This window comes from Plecotus auritus (assembly GCF_963455305.1).
Source record: "Plecotus auritus genome assembly, chromosome: 13".
In the NCBI taxonomy this organism is placed as follows: Eukaryota; Metazoa; Chordata; class Mammalia; order Chiroptera; family Vespertilionidae; genus Plecotus; species Plecotus auritus.
In genome coordinates, this window is record NC_137779.1 from 13170512 (window position 1) to 13194732 (window position 24221).

The window sequence follows — 24221 nt, forward strand, 5'->3', positions numbered from 1 at the left end:
CACTACGAAGCCCCAGCGAGGCGGCTCCTCGCCTCGGCCGCCCGACACGGGAGGCAGAGAGGGCTGCAAATGCGTCCTCGCGAAGCCCGGGAGCCTCGGCGTTGAACTCACAAGATGGAAGCCGCGCGCTGATTGGCCGCCGCCTCTCCCGGACCTTTAATAAAGAAAGGGGAAGGAAAAGATAAATGCAAAAAAGGGGGACTCTCTCCTCTGCTGGTGGCTGGAGGAAGAAGGGGGTGGGGGGGAAGAGAAGCATGTCTTCTGGACAATTACAGGGCTCTGCTCTCCAAAAATAAAAACAGAGCAAAAAGCTTGTATCAGCCAGGTCCAGGAGAGGGCTGCATCCTCCCAGGAATGTGAATGCTAATTTGGTTAAAATCCTGGTTTCCCCTCCCTAGCTCTGCTCCGGGAGGGGGGAGGGGGTCGCCGGGCAGAAGAGGAAGCCGGAGCGGAGATACCTCGATTGCAACTCTTGAGTCGTCTTGCCTCCCCCACCCCCCGCCGCAGCTCGAGCGTCCAGACACAATTACACCCCAAAATCCCAGCCCTGTCCCCCGAGCCCCCACGCGCCCATTCCCGGCCTTGGCAGTTTGGAAACAGTTGTGGAGGCCCGAGGCGCACGCCGCGGCTCGAAGGGCAGCCTCAGCCGCGGGAGGTAGAGCCCGGGGAGACCCCCTCCCCCGCCCGCCAAGACCCCCACCTAGGTCCCAGCAGAATAAATAAATTAAAAGGCCTTCCCCTGGGGAGGGGGGAGGCAGTGTGGGAGCGCGCGAGTGAGGGGTGGGGGGCCGCTGGGGCCCAGGCTTTGGCGGCGCAGCTGCCGCTGCCGGGAGAGTGCCTGGGGAAGCGGCGAGGAAGGCGAGGGGAGGAGGAAGAGGAGGAGGAAGAGGAGGAGGGTGAGCGCTCGGGTCGGGCTCCTTAGCGGTGTATTGTGGGATGTGCGGCTACTGGGAGCCGAGCCTCCGCCGCCAGCCGCCTCCGGGGCAGCAGCAGCAGCAGCGGCGGCGGCAGCAGCAGCTCCGGGCCCGGCAGCAGCGGCGGCGGCTCCCCCCTCTCCCGGCCCCCCGTCCGGCAGCCCCGGTCTCGGCTCCCGCGGGGGACACCATGTACTGGCTGGCGGCGCAGGGAGGCCGGCGCCCGGCGGGGATGTAAGCGCGGCTCGGGGAGGGAGAGGCCGCGGCCGGGCAGCCGGGCGGCCCAAGCCCCCAGCCTCGGCCCCGGGCCCCGGCCGAGCGAGCGGGCGGGCGGGCGGGCGGGCGGAGCCAGGCCTGCCACGAGCCCCGCGCCCGAGCCGGGCCGAGCGAGCGAGTGCGCGCCACGCCGGGCGGCCGGGCGGCACCATGGGCCGGAGCCCGCGTCCTCCCGGCGCCCGGGGCCCCGCCAGCCTGCACCGGGGGTCCCCGGGAGCCCCTCGCTGTCTCCTCGAGACGGTGGCCGAGCGGGCGGGCTTCTAATTCTCCCGAAAGGGTTATTCTCTCGCTCTATTCTTATTTTGGGGGGAGCCAGCGAGACAGCGCCTTTTGGGGCGCGCTGGTAAGGTGGGAGGGGGTGGGGGCTGGACGATTTGATTCTTTAGCGAGTGTGTAGAAGCGGCCGCCGCCGCCGCGGCGGAGACGACAACAACTTGCTCGTTTTCAGGTTGGGTTAACGGCATGGAGAACAGTCACCCCCACCACCACCACCAGCAGCCCCCGCCGCAGCCCGGCCCTTCGGGCGAGAGGAGGAACCACCATTGGAGAAGTTACAAGTTGATGATTGACCCGGCTCTGAAAAAGGGACACCATAAACTGTACCGCTACGATGGGCAGCATTTCAGCCTGGCGGTGAGTAGCCGGCGCGCCTCCCCGCCGCCCCTACCCACCCCCAGTCGTGCCCCGGGAGAGGGGTCGAGCGGCCCGGAGACCCCCGTCCCGACCACCCGGCCAACTGTCAGCCCGGTCCCCAGCCCTAGAGTTTGACAAGTGCCTGGAGAAGGGGGTCTGCCCCTGACCCTGGGGAGTGAGACCAACCCTCGCACCCCGCCCCCCCTCCCTATAGATGTCCAGCAACCGCCCGGTGGAAATTGTCGAAGATCCCCGGGTGGTCGGGATCTGGACCAAAAACAAGGAGCTGGAGCTGTCGGTGCCCAAATTCAAGGTAGGACCCCTCCCCCTGCCCCGCGGTCCCTCCTCCCCCTCCCCGAGTTCGAAAATAACGCCAGTCCTGACGGAGCCCAGCCGGATTCTGAGTTCCCGCCGTCCCAGACAGGGAAGTTTTGGCGGGGAGGGGGAGATTGCTGCGAGAGGGGCGTCCCCTCTGAGCTACTGTAAACAGAATAACCCTGCGGTGAAACTGTAATCAAGGTGCTGATACAATGTCCTGCCCGCCCAGCTGGGGGCTGCGGGTCCCCACCTGGCTCCTGCCAGTACGGGGGCTTGGCTCCAGGACCCGCCCCCCTTCCCAGCCTTGTGGCTTTAGAGGGACAACTTCCTAGCCCAAGGGGTCGCTCCTGACTCAGCAGCAGGGAGAGGAGGCCAGAGTGGAGGGTAGGGGGGAAAGAGAAACTGTTTCTTTTTCCCCTTTCCTTTCGAACCCGGAGGACTTCCACGTTCCAAACGATTTAATCCTCTGCTTCCCGGGCCCGCCCGCGTGCATTTTTTCCCCCAAAATTTTTTTTATTTTTTTTACCCTTCATTGTTTTCAAAGGGCAGGCCAGTGGGGAATGTTGTGTTTTCCCTTCAATTTCAATGCTCTCCAAACTCCCTTCCTCCTCATCTCCTGCCAGATCGATGAGTTCTACGTGGGCCCGGTGCCTCCGAAGCAGGTGACATTTGCCAAACTGAACGATAACATCCGTGAAAACTTCCTGAGGGACATGTGCAAGAAGTATGGGGAAGTGGAGGAAGTGGAGATTTTGTACAACCCCAAGACCAAGAAGCACTTGGGCATTGCCAAGGTGGTCTTTGCCACGGTCCGGGGAGCCAAGGAGGCGGTTCAGCACTTGCATAGCACTTCGGTCATGGGCAATATCATCCACGTGGAGCTGGACACCAAAGGTGAGTGGAGGCGGGCTCAAGAGCCGCCCCCCAGGAGCTCAAGACCTGTCAGTGTGGCCCCTCCCCCTCCCAGAGCCCCTCCTGCATTGTTTGGGACCCCTCACTCTTCCTTCAATGCCTCTCTACAATCTTTAAAAAAATTTTTGCCCCCCTCCCCCTGAGGATAGAGTCACGTGGAGCTAAATGTGTTGTCTGTTGCTAGGAGACAAGCTATAATTTACCAAATGTGCGGGTCCTTGGCCACTGTGCCTCTAGGGACCATCCGGAGGCTTCCCCACCGAGGACACCCAGGAGGGCCCCTCTAGAGCCCAGGTGGCCTGGGCTCAGACAGTCAGTCCCCAGTGTTGCCCTCTGTGAGGGGAGGAGTCTGGGTTTGTTTATTTGTGGGGGGCGGGGGAGGAGGGAGAGCCACCAGGATGCCTTTAAATGCATAAGGAGTATGTCCCCCAGCTAAAAGGAGAGCCCTCCAAGGATCCGTGCCACCCCTTCCCCCTGGAAGTGGGAACCAATCTGGGCCCAGAGTGTGGTTTCATTGATCATGTTCCAGATAGTGCGGGGCGGGCTGCTCTGGGTGCTCTAGGGTTGACACTGTGTCGTCCCTCCTCTCTCTTAAAGAGACAGCAGCACCTCCCCTGCACTGTGTTCACTCCCTGCTGGCTGCTGGGAGCGGCCAGCTGGGGAGGCCACACCTCCCACCCTGTGGGTACCGGGAGACTCCTACTGAATGCTGGCTTGGAGGGGTGAGCAAGGACTCCAGTTCCCACCAAGACAGAAGGAGCTGGGATCGGAGCCGGGCACTCCGAGGACCAGCCGGCCCTGTGACTGGGCAGATACTGTCACTGGGTCCAGAGCCCCTCGAGGTCTCTGGGTGGGCTCTGTTGTCCCCTAAACTCTGCTGAGCTGTACACAAGTCCAGGATCCTCTCTGAGCCACAGCCCCCCACACCCCCAGGTCCAGTTTCTCAATCTCTGTGAGGGGAGTACAGACCCTTTCAAACCTACATCCCCTTGGGTGGCTGCAGGCCTGAGAATTGAATGTGGAGCCCCCTCCCCATTCGAAGGAGCAGCCAGCTCTCACCAAAATTTCATTTCTGCAAAGAAGAGAAAAAAAAAAAAAAAGGTGGGGGCCCTCAGAGCTGCCAGCTAAGTTTGTATTTCAAGAAAGAGACCAGTAAAGTGTAAAGTGAAGCTCAAGGAATGCGTCTCCTTTGCATATGTAAGCAGCTGCCTCACGGGGCTCTATAAATATCAGAGATCTGGGGCCCCTGGCCTATAGAGGCCTCTCTCTGCTGGGAGGGGTAGAAGGTCACCAGGCGGGGCTCAGTGGGACCAGCCCCGGAGCTGGGGAGTCTGTTCGGAGGGAGAGGCCTGTGGTGTTCACAGGAACCTGGTATTGTAAACTGCTGGTCACCTGGCCCCCAATAGTTACCCACAAACTGTCCCCTCTCCTCACCACGCGCCGCCAGGCCCTGGCTGTTCAGTGGGAAAGGGAAAGGATAGGACTGGGAAGACCTGGCTCTTTTCTCTGGGTGTCCAGGTGCAGGAAGAGGCTTTGTGTTGGGGGTGGCATTTCTGTATTTGGAGGAATCCCAGCCCCACCAGGCATTAACTTCTGAGTCTCAGGATGAGAAAAATCATACAACTTAGCAGCTTCGTTGAGCAGAAAGGGCTCCTGAGAAGGGTGCAGAGAGAGGTGGGAACTTGGTTATACTCACACAGCTCGTCCAGGCTTGGGGTCTCAGGCACAGGGACCCACAAAGAAGCCAGCCTGTGGGGGCTGCCCCGTCGGGGAACCTGGCTGAATCCCGCCTCCCTTGTCCTTCCACAGGGGAAACCCGAATGCGGTTTTACGAGCTGCTGGTCACGGGCCGGTACACACCCCAGACCCTCCCGGTGGGTGAGCTGGATGCTGTCTCTCCCATCGTGAATGAGGCCCTGCAGGTGGGTTTATCACATCAGTGCCCCCTCTCCCCATCACCAGCTCCCTCGTGTGGCCCCCAGGGCCTAGGAGGGAACCGAGCCTGGCCACCTACAGGCTGGGGTTCCCACGGCCCCAGAGCCCGCTCTCGTCGTCGTCGATGCTGCGTCCTGTGCACCCCTCTACGCCTGCTCCCAGAAAGCAGAGTTTAGGTCCCTCTTTCCAGAGCAAGACTGACTCCTCCCCCAGCCCCCGCCTCCCAGGATGCTCACCTGGACCACCCGCACCTGGGGAGATTCCCATCCCAGCCCTTCCCCAGCTTCTGCCCGGCCACCCTCCGGAGTAGCTTTACCTGAATGAAGACACCGTTCCCTTGCTGGTCAGCTGGGTTCCTTAGGCACGTTTACCAGGTCATATTATTTCAACCAAAGCTCTGGGAGGCCACCCTCTCACTCCCAAGACCATAGTCCTTGCTGCTACCCCTGCCTGGAAGGTGTTTGATTTCTGCCAGCCTGAGACAGGAAGGAGATCCCAGTTGTAGCCAAGATGTCAGGATCTTCTCTTTTCTCTGCCTCAGGGATTAGGAAAAGCCCTCCAGAGTCCCTGAGAGTAGAGAAAGGTTAGGACTATCCAGTCACTCCTCTTCAACCTCCCACGCCCCTAACTTTTACACGTTGCAGTTCTAAAGCAACCAGTTTGGCTCTGAACTCCTGGCCGCCAGAGTGAGAAGGGGACGGATCCCCGTCCCTCCCCAGTGATCTCACCTCTCTCTCTCTCCCTCTCTCTCCCTCTCTCTCTCTCTCCCTAGTTGTCTGATGCCCTGAAGCGCCTCAAGGATGGTGGCCTCTCTACAGGCTGTGGCTCTGGCTCATCCTCTGTCACCCCAAATAGTGGTGGGACACCCTTCTCCCAGGACACTGCGTACTCCAGCTGTCGCCTGGACACACCCAACTCCTATGGACAGGGCACACCGCTCACGCCGCGCCTGGGCACCCCCTTCTCGCAGGATTCCAGCTACTCCAGCCGCCAGCCCACACCCTCTTACCTCTTCAGCCAGGACCCCACAGTGACCTTCAAGACCCGGCGCCACGAGAGCAAGTTTACGGATGCTTACAACCGCCGCCACGAGCATCATTATGTCCACAACTCTTCCGCGGTCCCTGTGGTGGCCGGGGCCACAGCCACCTTCAGGGGCTCCGTGGACCTCCCATTTGGGGCCGTTAGCAGTGGGGCCGGCGGTGGCCCTCCGTTCAAGGCCCAGCCGCAGGATTCAGCCACATTTGCCCACACTCCACCACCCGCCCAAGCGGCCCCCGCTCCTGGAGTCACATTCAAGTCTGCTTTCTCTCCCTATCAGACTCCTGTGCCCCCTTTCCCCCCGCCCCCCGAGGAGCCCGCCGCCGCCACCACCGCCTTTGGGGCCCGGGACAGTGGGGAGTTCCGGAGAGCCCCCCCGCCCCCGCCCCTGCCGCCCACTGAGCCCCGGACCAAGGAGAAGCCGGGCACGCCGCCCGGCCCCCCGCCCCCCGATGCCAACAGCATGGAGCTGGGTGGCCGGCCAACCTTCGGCTGGAGTCCGGAGCCCTGCGACAGCCCGGGCACGCCCACGCTGGAGTCGTCGCCTGCGGGGCTGGAGAAGCCCCACGACAGCCTGGACTCGCGCATCGAGATGCTGCTGAAGGAGCAGCGAACCAAGCTACCCTTCCTCCCGGAGCAGGACTCGGACACGGAGCTGCAGATGGAGGGCAGCCCCATCTCCTCCTCCTCCTCCCAGCTTTCCCCACTGGCACCCTTCGGCACTAACTCCCAGCCAGGCTTTCGAGGCCCCACGCCACCTTCCTCACGCCCCTCCAGCACCGGCCTGGAGGATATTAGCCCCACACCCCTGCCAGACTCGGATGAGGACGATGAGCTTGACCTGGGGCTGGGACCCCGACCTCCACCCGAGCCAGGCCCCCCAGACCCCATCGGTCTTCTGGGCCAAACAACTGAGGTGACCTTGGACCTGGCTGGAGACAGGACCCCAACCTCAGAGAAGATGGATGAGGTACCACCATGTCTGTCCATCTCATGTCTGGGATTAGTTTTGTCTGTCTTGTGTCTCCCTCACCCCTTTGAAACATCATCTCCTTGGACAGCTAGCTAAGACACAGAAGCAACAGGGCCAGAGCAGCCAGAATAACAGGTAGAGAATGAAAAAAAGATGCAAGAAGCATGAGGCTGTGATTGAGCCGCTGGTTTGGCTCTTGGGTTCCCTAGTAGCCGTGGAGAGAAGGGAAGCGTGACCTAGTTCTGTCCCTCTCCCGGTCAGGAATGGGAAGTCAAGACTTCCTTGGGATCAATCCTGATTGGATCTTCTTTGGTAGGAGTTTCTCAGGTCCCAGGGAGCATGGACTGTGGTGATGGTGTGGGCGCCCTTCTCTCTCGGGTGGCTTAGGGATGATTAGGGCTGGTCCTGAGGCTCAGGAAGGTTGGGGAGAAGGTGGGAGCCCTGGAGCCCTGTCTCCTGCACCCTGGTGCCTCCGGAAAGAAGGGGAGCCATGGCGGGCAGGCAGAGAGGGCATTGAAATGTCCCTTCTCCCACTTTCCCTGGCTCCAGTAGTGAAGGAGTTAAGGGTTAGCCCAGGGGGAGGGCCACAGCCAGGAGCAGGCCACGTTGTCCTCACCCTTAGATCCTCTCCTGGGGTCTCATTGCCCGAACCTCCAGCTTCAGGATTGGGGGTGGTGGGTGCCGCATGCCACATTTCCCTGGAGGCAGGTACTAGATCATCTTCCTTGACCACTCCTCCCCCTCCTGGAGACCTGCGTTGAACCTGTGGGCCCGACGGGCATGAGCAGCCAGGGGCTTAGACAGAGCACAGTGCCCCTGTGGGTGGCGGGAGGAGGGTCCCCCGCCCAGGCCCTTTGATTAAGCTGGTTTGCCTGCCTCAGGGAGGAACAGAGAAGAACATGGCCTGCCCAGGAGGGACCACAGGTGGTTGGGGCTCCAGGGGGCCTTCAGGCAGTTCTGGGGAAGTGGTTTCAGGTGCCGAGGAGTCCAAGCCTAGGGAGTTGACAGGTGTGCAGAGGTGGGGGTTGCCAGCCCAGTGGTCCTCCCTTCTTCCCTCCGTTGACAAGCTGGGCAAGAAGCCCAGAGTAGTCGGAGGGTGGGCTTTCCCACCGAGTCACTGTAGAGAAGTGGGGGGAGGCTGAGGCCCAGAGAGATGGGGTCCTGGATGCCTCAGGACCTTAGCCCAGGGAAGCCTGGGAGCACTGATAACCTCCAGGCTGGCCTCGGGCGCCCCCTGCTGGCAGCCGGGAGAGCAGCATCCCGGCTCCTAGGGTCTGACCAGGGAGTTGCAACCCTGGCTGCTGGAGAGCTGCCCAGGGAGGCCCGCTTTGCTGGGCGGGGTGGGGGGTGGGCAGTAAAGGGGGGAGATTCCCTTTCTTCACAGACTGGTGGTTAAAACTGCAGGCGCCAGGCCTTGAGCCCCAGCTCTGGCACTCACTGGTTATGTGACCTTAGGGAAGGCACTTTCCCTCTCTGAGTCTCAGTTTCGGTGTCAGTGAAATGGGATGGTGAGAGCACCTGCCTCACACTGTCTGGGCCCGAGTGAGGTGCCGCAAGGCAAGCTCCAGGCACAGCCTGGGTTGGTGCCCGTTGGTGCTGGGCGCTCGGGCTGTTTCCACCGGTTCTGGTTCTCACCCCAGGCGAGGAAGGGCGGAGGGAGGGGCTGACCGAGGGCTGAAGCGCAGTTCCCCGTCTCCTTGTGATTGGCCGGCTGGGTTAACCCTCTGCTTGCGGCGCCCGTCTTGCTGGGCGCTGTCCAGGGCTGATCTTCTGGGCGCTGTCCCTGAGTACCAGGCTGAGTCTGCCAGTCGCTCTCGCTCTCGCAGCATTTGCGTGGGGACTCTGGGAGGTAGGGAAAGAGAGAAGGAGAATAGAGAGAACATAGCAAAAGACAGAGCTTTTTGCTGCTGCAGCCATAGATTTGCTATTCCTCTCCACTCCCCCCCATTTTCCTTTGAGGCCTTCCTCACCTATAGGCTGACCTTACAGTCTGCACACACCCCGTCCCCTCAGCCTTCAAATGCACTCCCAGGCTTGCAACTTACAAAAGGCTCCGTCTCAGCCAGGTTCATCCAGGGCAGCTTCTCGCCTCTTGTCCTGACTCAAGAGCCTGGGGGTGGCCCGGCCCTTTTCTCCCCACCCCTGCTTGCCTTCTTGCTCCACCCCCGCCGTGCAACCCCAGGCCTCCCCCTGCATCCCAATGTAAACTGGCCCTTGCCCCTTTTAGAGCTGGGGTCATCCTCGACTCCCCTGTTCACCAGGAGGGGCTACCAGGTCCCTGGACTCCAGCAACAGCCCCCGCTCTGGGCAGCATCCTGGCTTGAGCCCTGGCCTGTTGACGACTGGCTCTGCCTCTTGGGCCAGTGGCTTTCAACGCTCTTGCATGTTTCCTCACCTGTCAGGAGGGAGGGGAGGAGAGCCCCGCATCTCGAGGTCACAGCGCAGATGAGAAATGGGGTGCGTGTGCTCGCTGCAGCGTTACTTACAGTAGCCAGGGTTTGGAAGCAGCCCGCGTGGCCCTCAGTCGCTGAGTGGAGGAAAAAGCTGTGGTGCGTGTACACTACTTGCCTGTAAAAAAAAAAAAAAGGAAATCTCACCTTTTGCAACAGCATGGGTGGACCTGGAGAGCATTATGCGAAGTGACATAAGCCAGTCAGGGAAAGACAAGCACCATGTGATTCACTTATATGTGGAATCTAATGAGTAAAATTAACAAACAAAATAGAAACAGACTCATGGATACAGAGAACAGACTGACCGCTGTCAGAGGGGTGGGGAGTTGGGGGGCTGTGTGACACAGGTGAAGGGATTAAGCAAAAAAACAAAAACAAAAAAAAAAAAAAAACCCAAAATGCAGACAGACACAGACAATAGTATGGTGATTACCAGAGGGAAAGAGGGTGGGACCACTTGGGGTGGTGAAAACAATATAGCATACAGATGATGATTTTTAAAATAAAGTGAGAAAAGAAATGAGATTCAGCCTCACACTGGCCCCTACTAAGTGGCCCATACATCATGAGACTAGATGAAAAGAGTATTTAAGGAAAAATAAAGACATACCTCCTATTTATGTACCCTTAGTACTGTTAACCCCCCCGGGTCACATGTCACCTTCTCCGCAGGCTTCTCTGCCACAGTTGAGGACAGCAGGCTGACCCGCAGGTTGAGAACCGCTAGCAGGGTCGCCTAAGACCATCGGAAAACACAGATATTTACATTACGATTCATAACAGTAGCAAAATTACAGTTATGAAGTAGCAACGAAAATAATTGTATGGTTGGGGGTCACCACAACATGAGGAACTGTATTAAAGGGTCGCGGCGTTAGAAAGGTTGAGAACCACTGCTCTAGAAGTCCAGCTCTGGGGGAGCAAGGATTTTGTCTGTCTTGTTCACCGCTGTGTTGCCAGCACCTAGGACAATGCTGAGGAACTGTTTGTAAAATGACTGAGTCCTCATGATAGGCCCATGAGGCAGGTACTATGATGCCCATTATGCAGATGGGGACACTGAGGCTTAGAGAGCTGAAGTGCGTTGCTAAGGCCACATGGCTGGAGGCCTCTCCTCCAACTTGCCGGTGTTCGGAGGGGGCTCCGGGGGCTGGTTGGCCTTCCAGGCTGACTCACTGCTGTCTCCCTTTTCTCCGCAGGGCCAGCAGTCCTCGGGTGAGGACATGGAGATATCAGATGACGAGATGCCCTCAGCCCCTATCACCAGTGCCGACTGTCCCAAGCCCATGGTGGTGACCCCAGGGTCGGCGGCTGTGGGAGGCCCCTCTGTGCTGGCCCCGAACTTGCCGCTGCCCCCACCCCCTGGCTTCCCACCACTGCCCCCTCCCCCACCACCACCTCCACCACAGCCTGGCTTCCCCATGCCTCCACCTCTGCCGCCACCGCCGCCCCCACCACCCCCGGCCCACCCAGCTGTGTCGGTGCCCCCGCCACCTCTGCCAGCGCCACCCGGTGTCCCACCCCCACCCATCCTGCCACCTCTGCCACCCTTCCCGCCCGGGCTGTTCCCCGTGATGCAGGTGGACATGAGCCATGTGCTGGGCAGCCAGTGGGGCGGCATGCCCATGTCCTTCCAGATGCAAACACAGATGCTGAGCCGTCTGATGACTGGCCATGGCGCTTGCCCTTACCCCCCCTTCATGGCTGCTGCGGCCGGGCTGCAGTTTGTCAACCTGCCCCCCTACCGGAGCCCCTTCTCCCTGGGCAACACGGGCCCAGGGCGTGGGCAGCCCTGGCCACCCCTGCCCAAGTTCGACCCGTCAGTGCCGCCACCAGGCTACATGCCACGCCAGGAGGACCCCCACAAGGCCACCGTGGATGGCGTCCTGCTGGTGGTGCTCAAGGAGCTGAAGGCCATCATGAAGCGCGACCTGAACCGCAAGATGGTGGAGGTGGTCGCCTTCCGGGCCTTCGACGAGTGGTGGGACAAGAAGGAGCGGATGGCGAAGGTGGGTGGGCAGTTCAGGGCCCCAGGGTCGTGAGCGGGCAGGCCTAGCCAGCACCCTCTCTTCTCCCAAGACACACGACTGGGAACACTGCTGTACCCTCAAAATAGGCCAGCACGGATGTCGTTTGTGAAACGTGTGTGTCAGTAACACCGATGTTTTCGGTGAATTGAAATCTCCGGGGTGTCCCCAGTGGTGGCACGGAGGCAGGGAGCGGCCGATTACCCTGCGGCTGTCAACACTGGAAGAAGGCAGGCTGCTTGGAGGGCCACCCAGGGGAGTCGCCAGCAGCACCCTAATCACGGTGACTGTCCCCTCTCTCGCACCGCAGGCCTCGCTGACCCCGGTGAAGTCGGGCGAGCACAAGGACGAGGACCGGCCAAAGCCCAAGGACCGCATCACCTCGGGCCTGCTGGAGTCGTGGAGCAAGGGCGAGGGCCTGGGCTACGAGGGCCTGGGCCTGGGCATCGGGCTGCGCGGGGCCATCCGCCTGCCCTCCTTCAAGGTCAAGAGGAAGGAGCCGCCGGACACGGCCACATCCGGAGACCAGAAGCGGCTGCGGCCCTCGACCTCTGTGGACGAGGAAGACGAAGGTCTGTGTCCCCCCGTCTCCCAGCAGGTCCTGGGGTCTCCTCCGTCCCGGTCCTCCTCGCCCACCGACACCCTCCCTCCCCACAGAGTCGGAGCGCGAGCGGGACCGGGACATGGTAGACGCCCCCTGCGAGCTCGCCAAGCGGGACCCCAAGGGCGTGGGGGTGCGGCGACGGCCCGCCCGGCCCCTGGAGCTGGACAGCGGCGGGGAGGAGGACGAGAAGGAGTCGCTGTCCGTGTCCTCATCCTCATCGGCGTCCTCCTCCTCGGGGTCCTCGACGACCTCACCCTCATCCTCGGCCTCCGACAAGGAGGAGCAGGACAGCACGGAGGAGGAGGAGGAGGAGGGGGAGGAGGAGGAGGAAGCCCCTGGAAGTCAGATCTCCTCCTCCTCCACCTCCTCCACGTCAGATAAGGTGCCATTCAGGGTGGGGAGGCCTGGGGTGCCAGGCTGGGCGAGGGGGCCCTGCGCTCACCCCTCCACCTCTCTCCCCCAGGATGACGACAATGACGACAGCGACGGCCAGGAAGACTCTAAGAACGATGACGGAGACTTGGCCCTGTCGGAGGCGAGTGACAAGGAGGAAGGCGACTCGGACGGAGGTGAGCGGGGCAGGCTGTGGCCCCAGGCCCGGCCCAGGGTCCCTCTGCAGGGGCAGAGCCTGAGCATGAGTCACCAACCCTTTCTGGGCACAGTGTCTCGCCTTTGCAATGTGATCTCATTCAAGCGCACTCTTCACCTGTGGTCCTGTTTCTATGAAATGTCCTGAAAGGGCAGTCCCTGGGGCTGGGATGTAGACCAGTGGTTGCTGGGGCAACAGGTGGGGGACAGGGTAAGAGCTAAAGGAGGAGGAGGTAACTGCTCCGGCCCCTGGGTTTCTCCTCGAGCTCATGACAAGGTTTTGGAACTAAGGCGGTGGTTGCACACATTGTAAATGTGCCCGGTACCACGGAAGCCACTGCTTTGAAATGGTCACTCTTCTGTTATGTGGCTCTTACCTCAGTTTAAACAAATGATGACTAGTTCACACCCATTGCCCCCATGTTTCTGAGGGTCCCCCATTGGAGCCCTCTGCTGACGCCTGGCTGGGGCGCAGCAGGAATGACAGGCTCCCTGCCCGTGTCCCCTGCCCAGAGGAGACGGCGAGCATCGCCACCCGCAAGGCTGGAGCTGGATCCTCCAGCGAGAGTTCTGAGTCTTCGGAGTTTGAATCGAGTTCTGAGTCTTCGTCGTCATCCTCGGAGGATGAAGAAGAACTGGAGGCCGGGGAGGAGGAGGAGGAGGAGGAAGAGGAGGAGGAAGAGGAAGAGGAGGCAACCACAGATGAGAGCATGGCTCCCGCCATTCCCGATGAGAACTTTGAGGAGGATGTGGCCACGAGGGCCCTCGTGGTGGAGCCCCTGACGGAAGAGGAAGTGGACATCGAGGCTGAGGACGAAGTCCCTGAGGAGCGGACCCCCACGTTGGAAGAGCCGCCCCTGCCTGTGGGTGTGAAAGAGCCCCCCAAGGAGCCAGGTCTGAACCAGGAAGTGGCCAGGCCACTGTCTCCGGAACCTCCTGCAAAAGACATGGAGGTCCACCTCCCACCATCCCCGGAGCCCCCCCGAGGTAACTGTTCCGGCCCCAGGGGGGACTGTGGAGACGGAGGCAGGATGAGCCCAGACTCCTCTGGGTAAATCACAGAACTTTCCCCAGCCTCAGGTTCCTCATCTGCAAAATGGGATCGATGGATGATGCCCCCGCCAGGGGGTGGTGTGGGAGGGGAGAATGGGAGGGTGTGTAAGGTGCCGGCATAGAGTCTGGCACCTGCTAGCTCCTCAGAGGGGACAGTTGCTGTCACCATGCCTCAGTGCCAGTGTTTCCCACAGGTTAGCCCTTGGTCCGGTAGTCCCATGAGATGCTCCCCCAAAGAGGGCCAGGCGTGCATGGTTGCTTAGTGACAGGCAGGTCGGGGAGGCTTTGGGGCGCTGGGCCGGGTGAGAGTGCAGGGACACTGTGCTGACAGAGCTGCGCAGAGTGTGTTAACGCTGGCAGTGTGCTCCACCAGAACTTCCCACAGCAACAGAAATGTTTGCTCTCTGCCCTGTGCAATCCGGTAGCCACTCGACACAGTGTTATAAGAGCACTTAAAGTGTGGTGAGTAGCGCAGTGGAACTGAGTTTGTGCTGTTACTTAGTTTTAATTGATTTAAACTTAGCCGGTGGTTGGTGGTTAGTTCGTACCTCTAGTAAGTCCTTAGAGAAGAAGCCCGTTATATTGTGTTTGATTCTCTTATTTGGCTACAGAACCACAGGTCTTTATTGTCACAAGTATTTTATTAAGACTTTGTTGCGTCCCCAGTACTGTTCTAGGTGTTAACAGTGCAACAGTGGACCAGACAGACAAAAATACTTGCCCTCGTAGAGCTTTGATGCTAGGGCAAGGTGAAAGATATCAGCTGATACGTTAGAAAAGACTGTATATGAGAATGGAGATAAATGCTTGGAGAAAAGCTTAAAGGCTCTGACAGGTCCTGCACAAGAGAAACTTGACTTTTATTCGCTAGCAGAGCCCATTTTCTTGGTTCACAGGACATTCCCTGTTCACAGAACACTGTTCTAAAGACAGTGTCAAAGGCTTCCAACCATGTCTCCGCCTTTGATTTACTTTTAACACTTATCAAGCACCTACTGTGTACCTGACACTGGGCTGCAGGCTGAGAGTCCTTCAGGGTTTAGCTGGGGGCACAGTCTTTATCCTCAGGAGAGTCTTGGGGGACTCGGAGCTATGCGTTGGTCAGGTATCAAGTGCATAGTAGGGCAGAAGAAGCAGGGCACTCAGAGGTGTTTGAATCAACTAACAATGGCCTGGTTTTCACCCATCTCTGCAGGGGAGGACCTGGAAGCGAAGCCCGAGCCCCCTATGCTGCTCTCCTTACCTCTGCAGCCACCATTGCCACCCCCTCGACCGCCCCGGCCACCTAGCCCACCGCCTGAGCCCGAGACCCCAGAACCCCCACACCCACCCGTCCCTCTGGAGCCTCCCCCTGAAGACCAGCCCCCACGTACGCCAGGCATTTGTGGCGGCCTGGCCAAGTCGCAGAGCACAGAGACAGTGCCGGCCACCCCAAGCGGGGAGCCCCCGCTGTCAGGGGGCAGCAGCAACCTGTCCCTGAGCTCCCCGCAGGTGCCCGGCAGCCCCTTTTCCTACCCATCCCAGTCCCCCAGCTTGGGCAGCGGTGGCCTCCCGAGGACACCTGGCCGGGACTTTAGCTTCACGCCCACCTTCCCCGAGCCCGGTGGGCCCCTGCTCCTGCCCATCTGCCCCCTCCCCACCGGCCGACGCGATGACCGGCCTGGCCCTCTGCCGTCCCAGGTGCTCCTGGAGACGGGCCTGCCGCTCCCTCTGCCCCTGCCCCTGCCCCTGCCCTTGGCTTTGCCTGTACCTGTCCTGCGGCCCCAAACTCGGGCCCCTCCCCAACTGCCACCCCTGCTACCCACCCCTCTGGCCTCCTGCCCGCCCCCCATCAAGAGGAAGCCAGGCCGGCCCCGACGATCCCCACCGGCCTTGCTCTCCTTGGATGGGTCCTTGGTCCGGCCACCAGGGGCAGCTGCCCTGGGCAGGGACCTTCTGCTCTTGCCAGGCCAGCCACAGACCCCGGTCTTCCCCAGCACCCACGACCCCCGGGCTGTGACCCTGGACTTCCGGAACACGGGGATCCCAGCCCCCCCACCACCCCTACCTCCCCAGCCTCCCCCACCCCCACCCCCACCCCCGGTTGAGCCCACCAAGCTGCCCTTTAAGGAGCTAGAGAACCAGTGGCTCTCTGAGGCCATCCCTCCGGGGCCCCGCGGGCGTGACGATGTCACCGAGGAGTTCATGGACCTGGCCAAGGTGCGAGGCTCCTGGCGCCGGCCGCCCAAGAAGCGCCACGAGGACCTGGTGCCCTCGGCCTCGCCCGAGCTCTCCCCGCCGCAGCCCCTCTTCCGGCCCCGGACGGAGTTTGAGGAGATGACCATCCTGTATGACATCTGGAACGGTGGCATCGACGAGGAGGACATCCGCTTCTTGTGTGTCACCTACGAGCGGCTGCTGCAGCAGGACAACGGCATGGACTGGCTCAACGACACCCTCTGGGTCTACCATCCTTATATCCTGCCAGACGGGGCGGGGGGCCGGCCGCCCAGCGCCCGGGGTCCTCACCCACCTCCGAGGCGTCTCCCACGATACCCGTGAGGGCGGGAGCACAGCCACCGTCACCCGTGAGGCAGTGTCTGTGCCCATATGGAGTCGGCACTGGCGCCTTTAAACGCCCTCAGGCCAGGCCCAGCTCACCCCAGAGACGGCAGGTCTCACAGCCAACCAAATGGAGCAACGTGGCTGTACCACGTGACAGTGGCAGAAACGCACTGGGGCTCCCACCACCTAGTTTAATCGGGCAGCCCAGTGAGGTGGGGCTGTCAATCCCGTTATGTCTGTGTGGGAGCCGAGGCTCAGGAAGGTTACGCGACCTGCCCAAAGTCACGCAGCTACAAAGCGGCAGAGCTGGCTCCGGAACGTGGGCCGTCAGCCACACCGCTCCCCTGATAGTCGATGGTTACAACCGGGTCTTGAGGTTGGAACTCATCCCCCCAGTTCTAAACTGACTTACTGAGCATTTTCTTTGTGTCAGGAACTCTGCTAGGCACCTAAACCTCAGTCGTTCCCCAGAGAGGCACCGTTATGAACCCAATTTACAGATGGGGAAACTGAGGCAGAAAGTGGATAATTATAAAACACACCCAGGGCTATGCAACTAGGTACCCCTGGCAAGAGCTCTGGCCATCCGTGGCGTTGGCCGGCGGGCCGGGTGGTGTGGTGGGCAGTGAGGCTGGCTTCTGTAGCCTCCTGGAGGTTGGTCTGAGGGTGGAGCGGCTGGGCTGGTGGGGTAAGTTGCAGGAGGGGTTTGCCATCGGTGTCCACGTGGCCCTTGACCCACACCCACCCACCAGCCTCTCTTCAGCCAAGAAAAAGAAACGGGACGACGACATCCCCGAGCACGTGACAGGCTGTGCCCGCAGCGAGGGCTTCTACACCATCGACAAGAAGGACAAGATCAGATACCTCAACAACACCCGCGCCAGCACAGACGAGCCCCCCACAGACACCCAGGTACTGCCATCAGGTGCCCAGACACTCGAGCCTTCTGGCCTGGGCAGGGGTCCTCCTGGATGGGGTGCAGGCAGGTTGAGGGGTTGTGGCGCACGGAGGGTGTCACCTGGTGGCTCAGGTGTGAGTGGTGAGGTGAGGGTGGGCAGTGGAGAGCCTCTGAGAGCTTTAGTTAGGGATGTGAGCAGAGTTCAGTTGCATTTCCAGAAGGCTCACTCATTCCTTTTTTATTTTTTTTATTTTACTTTTTTATTTTTTAAATATATTTTTATTAATTTTCAGAAAGGAAGGGAGAGGGGGAGAGATAGAAACATCATTGATGAGAGAGAATCATCGATGGGCTGCCTCTTGCACGCCCCACAATGGGGACTGAGTCCGCAATCTGGGCATGTGCCCTGACCGGGAATCGAACCATGACCTCCTGGTTCATAGGTCGACGCTCAACCACTGAGCCACACCGGCCAGGCCATTCCTTTTTTAAATGAAGCAAATACCTGTGGAGCACTTGCTGTGTTCCAGGCACTGTCCTGGGCTACAGAACAGTGAACAAAACAAAATGCTCTTCCTCGTGGACCTTACATCCTAAGGGGGGATAGGAAATAAGTGACAGATGGGATGCCAGGTGGAGACCACAGGAGAGGAGGTTGGGGATTGGTGAGTCGGGGCTGGAGAAGGTGCCATTTGAGCCAGACCTGAATGAAGTAAAGAAACAAGCCGTGTGGGGAACTGGGAGACCACCGAGAGGCAGAGAAAAGCTTCCGTAAGGAGTTGAGCAGAGAGGTCCCCTGGGCCCGGCAGTGCCCCGTGGAGAGAACTGGCTGCGGCAGGGAGGAACTCGGCGGGAAGGAAAGGCCAGGCCAGGTGTCGCCAAAGAGACAGGGCCGCGGAGGCTGCGGGGACGAGGTTGGATTTGCATTCCGTATACGACAAGGCACAGGATGGGTTTGAGAGAGCGGGTCGGAGGAGACGGTTCAGCCTGTGATTTCCAAGCTCACACTGGCTGCTGGGGAGAGACTGATGCAGGTGCTGCCGTCTCCATTCCAGATGTGCGGGTAGTCGGGCTCGGGTGGCTGTGAGGGAACAAGTGGCTACCTGTTAAGGAATAGCAGGAATATTAGGATATTGGAAGTTGAATGGACAGGACGGGGCTGGATTGGGCATAAGAGACAAGGACATGGGGTGGGTCTGGCCTGCAGGCCTGGGGAGCTGGATGCCAAGCACTGAGGTGGGGAGGGAGGTGGCACCTGCACTTTGGGCATCACCACCGTGGAGATGCTAATCGCAGGGACCAGCGCACGCGTGTGGGGAGGGGTGCGGCTCCACGCGCTAAAAGGAGAAGGAAGGGATTCGAGGGTGTGGCGGCAGGAGCTATGATTTCCAGTTTTGGGGGAGCTGTGAGGGGCCGTGGTGAGGGCCACGGGGGTTGGAGGAAACGCACCCACCATCTTCCAGCGGAGAAGCGGGCATGTTCCCGGTCTCCCCGCTAAGCCAGGAAGGACAGAGGAGTGAAGGGAAAGCATGTCGTCATCTTGACTGGAGGGGCTTGAGCGTGCTCAGATTCTGTCAGGAAGGAGAGGGTCAGGACAGGCACAGAGAAGCCAGAGCAAGGAAGTTGGAGTGACAGGGACCCAGAATTAGGGTGGGGTCGTCAAGGACGTGATGGGGACACGGGTACCATGGTCAGTGGGGCCATGTTCCTGGGGTGTCGGCGCCCCTTTCCTGACCTGCCGCCCGCCTCTGACTCCTCGCAGGGCATGAGCATCCCGGCGCAGCCGCACGCCTCCACCCGGGCCGGCTCCGAGCGGCGTTCGGAGCAGCGCCGCCTGCTGTCCTCCTTCACTGGCAGCTGTGACAGCGACCTGCTCAAGTTTAACCAGCTCAAGGTGAGGCCCGGCGATCAGGGCAGCTGGGGTGGCACGGGACCTGAGACCAGAACTCTCACCCTCTCCTTCCCTCCCTCAGTTCCGGAAGAAAAAGCTCAAATTCTGCAAGAGCCACATTCACGACTGGGGCCTGTTCGCCATGGAGCCCATCGCGGCCGACGAGATGGTCATCGAGTACGTGGGCCAGAACATCCGCCAGGTAGGCGCTGCCCTGTGGCCTGGTGTCGGGGTGGGGACGGGAGCAGCCCAGCCCTACTGAGGCCATTTCCCTGCCAGGTGATCGCAGACATGCGGGAGAAACGCTACGAAGACGAGGGCATCGGGAGCAGCTACATGTTCCGGGTGGACCACGACACCATCATCGATGCCACCAAGTGCGGCAACTTTGCTCGCTTCATTAACCACAGCTGCAACGTGAGTGCCGCCAGGGCGGGGGCGGAGGGAGGCCTCAAGCAGGGAGCCTTTCTCCTCTGAGCTTCAGTCTTCCCATCTGTGCAATGGGTACAGGGTGCTGTGGGGCACGGTCTGGGCGGTGCTGGGAAAGCTCTGGGTCCATGCTGTCCACAGACACGGGCCCGCCCTGTGTCGTGTGGAGCACTGAACCGTGGTTGGAGTGACTGAGGAGCTGAGTTTTTAACTTCATTTTTACAAGTTCAGACTGAAACACCTCACCTGTGGCTGGTGACAACCCGGGTGGATCTCGCAGGTCTGGAGTGGGCAGGTGTCCTTGATAGCAAAGTGTTTCTCATTCTGAAAACAGGCACAGGCAGCCTGACTGGTGTGGGTCAGTGGTTGAGCGCCGACCTCTGAACCAGGAGGTCACTGTTTGATTCCCAGTCAGGGCACATGGCCTAGTTGCGGGCTCGATCCCCAGTGAGGGGTGTGCAGGAGGCAGCTGATCCATGATTCTCTCTCTCCCTCCCTCCCTCCCCCTTCCGCTCTGAAATCAATAAAAATAAGCGAATAAATAAATAAAAGCAAGCACAGGGAGCTTGGGACGGGAGGCAGGCCTGTTCCCGGAGAACACCCCTGACTCTGGTTTCAAGTCTTGATGTCACTGCTTAGCCAGTGACCATAAGCTACGTACTGAATGTCTCAGGGCCTTAGCTTCCTAACCTGTGAAACGGGAATGGGGCAGTTCCTCCGGTAGGTTGTTGGGAGGACCAAGTGTGTCCTGCTTGCAGGCCTTCTGAGTGTGCTGACACAGCGACTTCTCAGCCCTGCTGCCCTCAGGTTGTGACTTGAGCATTATCTGGGCTGGTAGGGACTTTCCTGTGATTCTCCTGTGAGGGCTGAGGGACAGGAGGGAATCACCCAGGTGAGGTAGTGCCTGGGGCAAGCGTTCCGTTCAAAGGCCCTGGGGCAGGGAGGGCGAACACCTGTGTGAGCGTCAGCTGCGGGGCAGGGGGGGTTGAGTAGGGTGAGAGCTAGGCTGGCGAGAGGGCAGGGTGAGAGCTGAGGTTGGCAGGTTGGGGTGGCTGTCACAGCCTCACAGGCAGAGCTGACGGGTGTCTCTCAAAGCTGAGGCAGGCCGCTGGAAGGTTTGGAGACACAGGGTGGAAGTATGTGCTGCCCTTTGGGAAGGTGTCCCTGGCTGCTGGCTCAGAGTAGACTTTCTCAGAGCCGAGAGGCAGTGGCAGTCCAGGGAGTGGTGATGGGCCCTGGACGGGGCTCCTGGCAGTGGGTGGAAAGCAGTCAACAGGAAGAGGCGGGCTTTTGGAGACAGAACCCAGCCAGGTGTGGGCCAGATCTGGCCTTGGTGGGGGGAATGCAGGAGGTGGAGGCTTGGGGGACCTGCGTGCATGGTGCAGCGCTCCCCAGAGATGTCTCCTGGAGCTGCCACAGGCAGACACCGGGCACTATTAGGGCTCTGGGTCTGGTGCAGGGGCCAGCAAACTTTTGCTGTCATTGGTAAATATATATATATATTTTAATATATTTTTTATTGATTTCAGAGAGGAAGGGAGAGGGAGAGATCAAAACATCAGTGATGAGAGAGAATCATTGATCAGCTGCCTCCTGCACGCCCCATGCTGGCGATTGAGCCCACAACCCGGGCATGTGCCCAGACTGGGAATTGAACTGTGACCTCCTGGTTCATAGGTTGACACTCAACCACTGAGCCAGGCCGGCCTGGCCGTAAATATTTTTGGCTTGGTGGCTCAGACCATTTCTTAGCAACTGCTTAACTGCCATTGTAACAAAAGGAGCTCAGACAGTATGTAAACGATGGGTGTGACTGTGTGCCAATAAAACTTTATTTGCTGAAATAGGCAGCTGGGGGCCGGAGTTTGCTGACCCCTTCTCTGGAGCACAGAAGTGAGGCCTGGGCTACAAATGCAAATTGGGAGTCACCTGCGTTGCAAATAGAAATGGAAGCCCTGGGGAATAACTGATGATTATTGCCATTGTTGTCATTATTTAGTAACAGAGGCAAGGGGGAGAGCTGAGGCCCAGAACAGGTGGCAGTGGGCATGGGGGCATAGGGCAAGCACGGGGCTCCGAGTGGGCCCCTGGTGGTAGAGGGCTACCCTGGGGGTCCTCTGCTCACTGTCCCCTCCCACCCGGCCCACAGCCCAACTGCTACGCCAAGGTGATCACGGTGGAGTCGCAGAAGAAGATCGTCATCTACTCCAAGCAGCACATCAACGTCAACGAGGAGATCACCTACGACTACAAGTTCCCCATCGAGGACGTCAAGATCCCCTGCCTCTGCAACTCCGAGAACTGCCGGGGGACCCTCAACTAGGCCCGGCGCCCAGCGAGGACCCGGGGCCCCGGGCCCGGCCCCACCTCCCCCCCATTTCAGGTGCTGTCCTCTACCCAGCGGCCACATCAGGGCCTGGCGCCCCAACACTACCCCCAGGACCCCGGCTCCAGCCCTCAGTGGGAAAGGGCTTCTCTGTCCGTCAGCCTGTGTCTTGTCCCTCGAGGATTTGTGTTCGACTCCACGTGAACTCCTCTGTTCCTGTGTCGCTTTCCCTGGCTCTCCATCTCTCTCTCTCTCCTGTCCCCTTCCCGTTTTTGTCATCAGCCTCTTTCCGTGAATGCTGCTACGTTGTTTTGTCTTCCCTTTATTTTCTTTCTTGTCAAAAGAAAAGACATTTTAACCATTGAAATGTGAAGGCAGAATCGGAGAGCGGGGACCCGGCAGGGGCTGCAGAGGCCTCTGTTGACGGTGTGTTGACCCACGTGCTGGAGACCCCGGTCCAGGGTGCTGCGCCAGGTGCTGCACAGAGGAGGGGGTCTACCGCGTGGCTTTGACCTCAGAACACTATGGAAGGCCCGCCCTCTCTACTAGTGGACTCATTGAGAAGAACCTTACAGGCCCCCACCCCCCGTCTGTCCTTCCCCCAGCAGCCTGGGGGGCCACGTCCCCTTGAAGACCCTGGTGGAGCCAAGCTGGTCCCAGGCAGGAATTTCCCCCCTAGGCTCTCTGCCACCCCCCAAATCTGGGTTCAATGTTTACTTTCTCATTCGAATGCCAGCAACAAGGGACCCTGCAGGAGACCCCGGTGTGGGCAGGTGGGGCACTGGGAAGGGTCTTGTCGACTCTCCCCTGTCCTCCCCTTCATGTGCGAGCGGAGGGCCTCCCAGGGCAGGCGGGGCCCCGGTCTCGCCACGACGGGTGTCTGACGGAGGATGCATGTGGACTTTTTCGTTTATAAGCGTCACCTGCTCGCTCCCAGCCCAACTCACCCTAAGACATCAAGCGCATATTTATTTTCAGAGTGAGACGATTTCTCCCAGAGAAAGGAAAATCTTGGAAAAGATTTCAAAATTCAGATCTAAACCTGACAAGGTTTTTTTTTTTTTTTAGCCCCTCCTTCCCCCCACCCCCATCATCCTCTTCAGGGTTCACGTCCATGGACTTTGTTCTCGTGCGTGTGTAAAATCCAGCAAAAGGGGAAGGAGGTGTTCGAAGTTCAGATCCCACTTCTGTATATAGGCTGCCGTAAAGGACTTTTTCTCGGGAACATTGTTTCTTGTAGAAACACGTGGGAAGACTTTTTTGCTCATTTCTTTGTACTTCCAAAAAAAAAAAAAAAAACCAACAAAAAAATCACACAAGTCCCCCCCGCACCCCAGGACGCAGAGCGTGTACATAATTTATGGAAAGTGACCAGGACTCAGCCTCACCGCGCCGGTGAGGCCGCCCACCTGCGAGGGGCCTCTGGTATCTCAGCTTGTGTCAAGCTTGTTATCATGTAAATTCTGTACAAAGAATTGTTATTTTTCTCTCTTTTTTTTTTGTCGTTGGTGATTTTGTTGTGTTCCTTTTTTCTTTCTTTCAATTTCTTCACCCCAAGCCCTCTCTGTTTGAGACTGTGCCCACCACTTCATCGAGGCCGATGAAATCGGGGGCGCTAAGACACAGAGGGGGAACCTGGGCATAGCGGCGACCTTCTCTCCCATTTGCGGTTTTCTGCCTAATTGTGCAACCGAGGAAATATTTATTTTTCACATGAGGAAATGTGTAGTTTGTAGAGACGGCTGATTTCAGTTACTTGTGCAGCCCCCAAGGGGCTGTCTTTGTTCTCCCCGCCCCCCCCCCCCATAAAGGAAGTGGAGGGGAATGTGGGGAGACTTGGCCTCACCGTGCCGTCCCCATGTCCCCAGGAACCCCTGCCCCAACCCTGGAGTGGTTTGTCATTTCCAGAAATGGATTGGCTCATTTTTTTTTCAATGCCTTCCTTCTCATTGAACAAATCTTTGCTTTGGAAGCGTTGGGGGTTTCTGATTTTCCCGCCCTCGCCCCTTCCAACCTACTTCCCTCCTCCTCCCCTTCCCCCTCCCGCAGAGAAAAGAACCCTCACCTTTTAGGGGTGTTTGTGCTTCTAGGCTCTATCATCCGTATGGAACTTGTTTTGAAGAGAAGTGTTTCCGTTGTGGGTGTGTCTTGCTGTAAATATTTGTTCATATTTTTGTGAATTCAATACTATGTACCATTGTATTATAGTAACTTTTATAAAGCAAACCATAAATATACTGACTTTTCTTACAGATACGCCATCTCTCTTGCTCTCCTCTCCCTCCTTTCTCTCCTTTCTGTTGGGGGCACACCCCGCTCCCATGGAGGGTGGGCTGGCTGTGCTGGGGGCAGAAGGAGGTCGGTGTGGTGTGGTCCACCCAGGCCAGCGGGTTTTAAACTGAGTCA

General features: G+C 59.3%; 1 protein-coding gene across 3 annotated transcripts; it reads left to right on the forward strand.

Moving 5' to 3' along the window:
• Positions 1–816: 816 nt before the first annotated feature.
• Positions 817–24092, forward strand: SETD1B (SET domain containing 1B, histone lysine methyltransferase). 3 transcript variants are annotated; one of them, XM_080650217.1, is made up of 17 exons: positions 817–896; positions 1639–1823; positions 2038–2136; positions 2765–3035; positions 4863–4975; positions 5761–6999; positions 10655–11464; positions 11793–12054; positions 12140–12468; positions 12550–12655; positions 13188–13661; positions 14923–16182; positions 17017–17183; positions 18932–19063; positions 19143–19262; positions 19340–19477; positions 21639–24092. In XM_080650217.1, exons 2-17 carry the CDS (start codon positions 1653–1655, stop codon positions 21810–21812), a joined length of 5865 nt encoding a protein of 1954 aa, XP_080506343.1. In that variant the 5' UTR covers positions 817–896; positions 1639–1652; the 3' UTR covers positions 21813–24092. The 3 variants fall into 3 exon arrangements, with proteins under 3 accessions (XP_080506343.1, XP_080506344.1, XP_080506342.1); XM_080650218.1 differs by lacking the exon at positions 817–896 and adding an exon at positions 938–1148; XM_080650216.1 differs by lacking the exon at positions 817–896 and adding an exon at positions 1025–1467.
• The last annotated feature ends 129 nt before the right edge of the window (positions 24093–24221 follow it).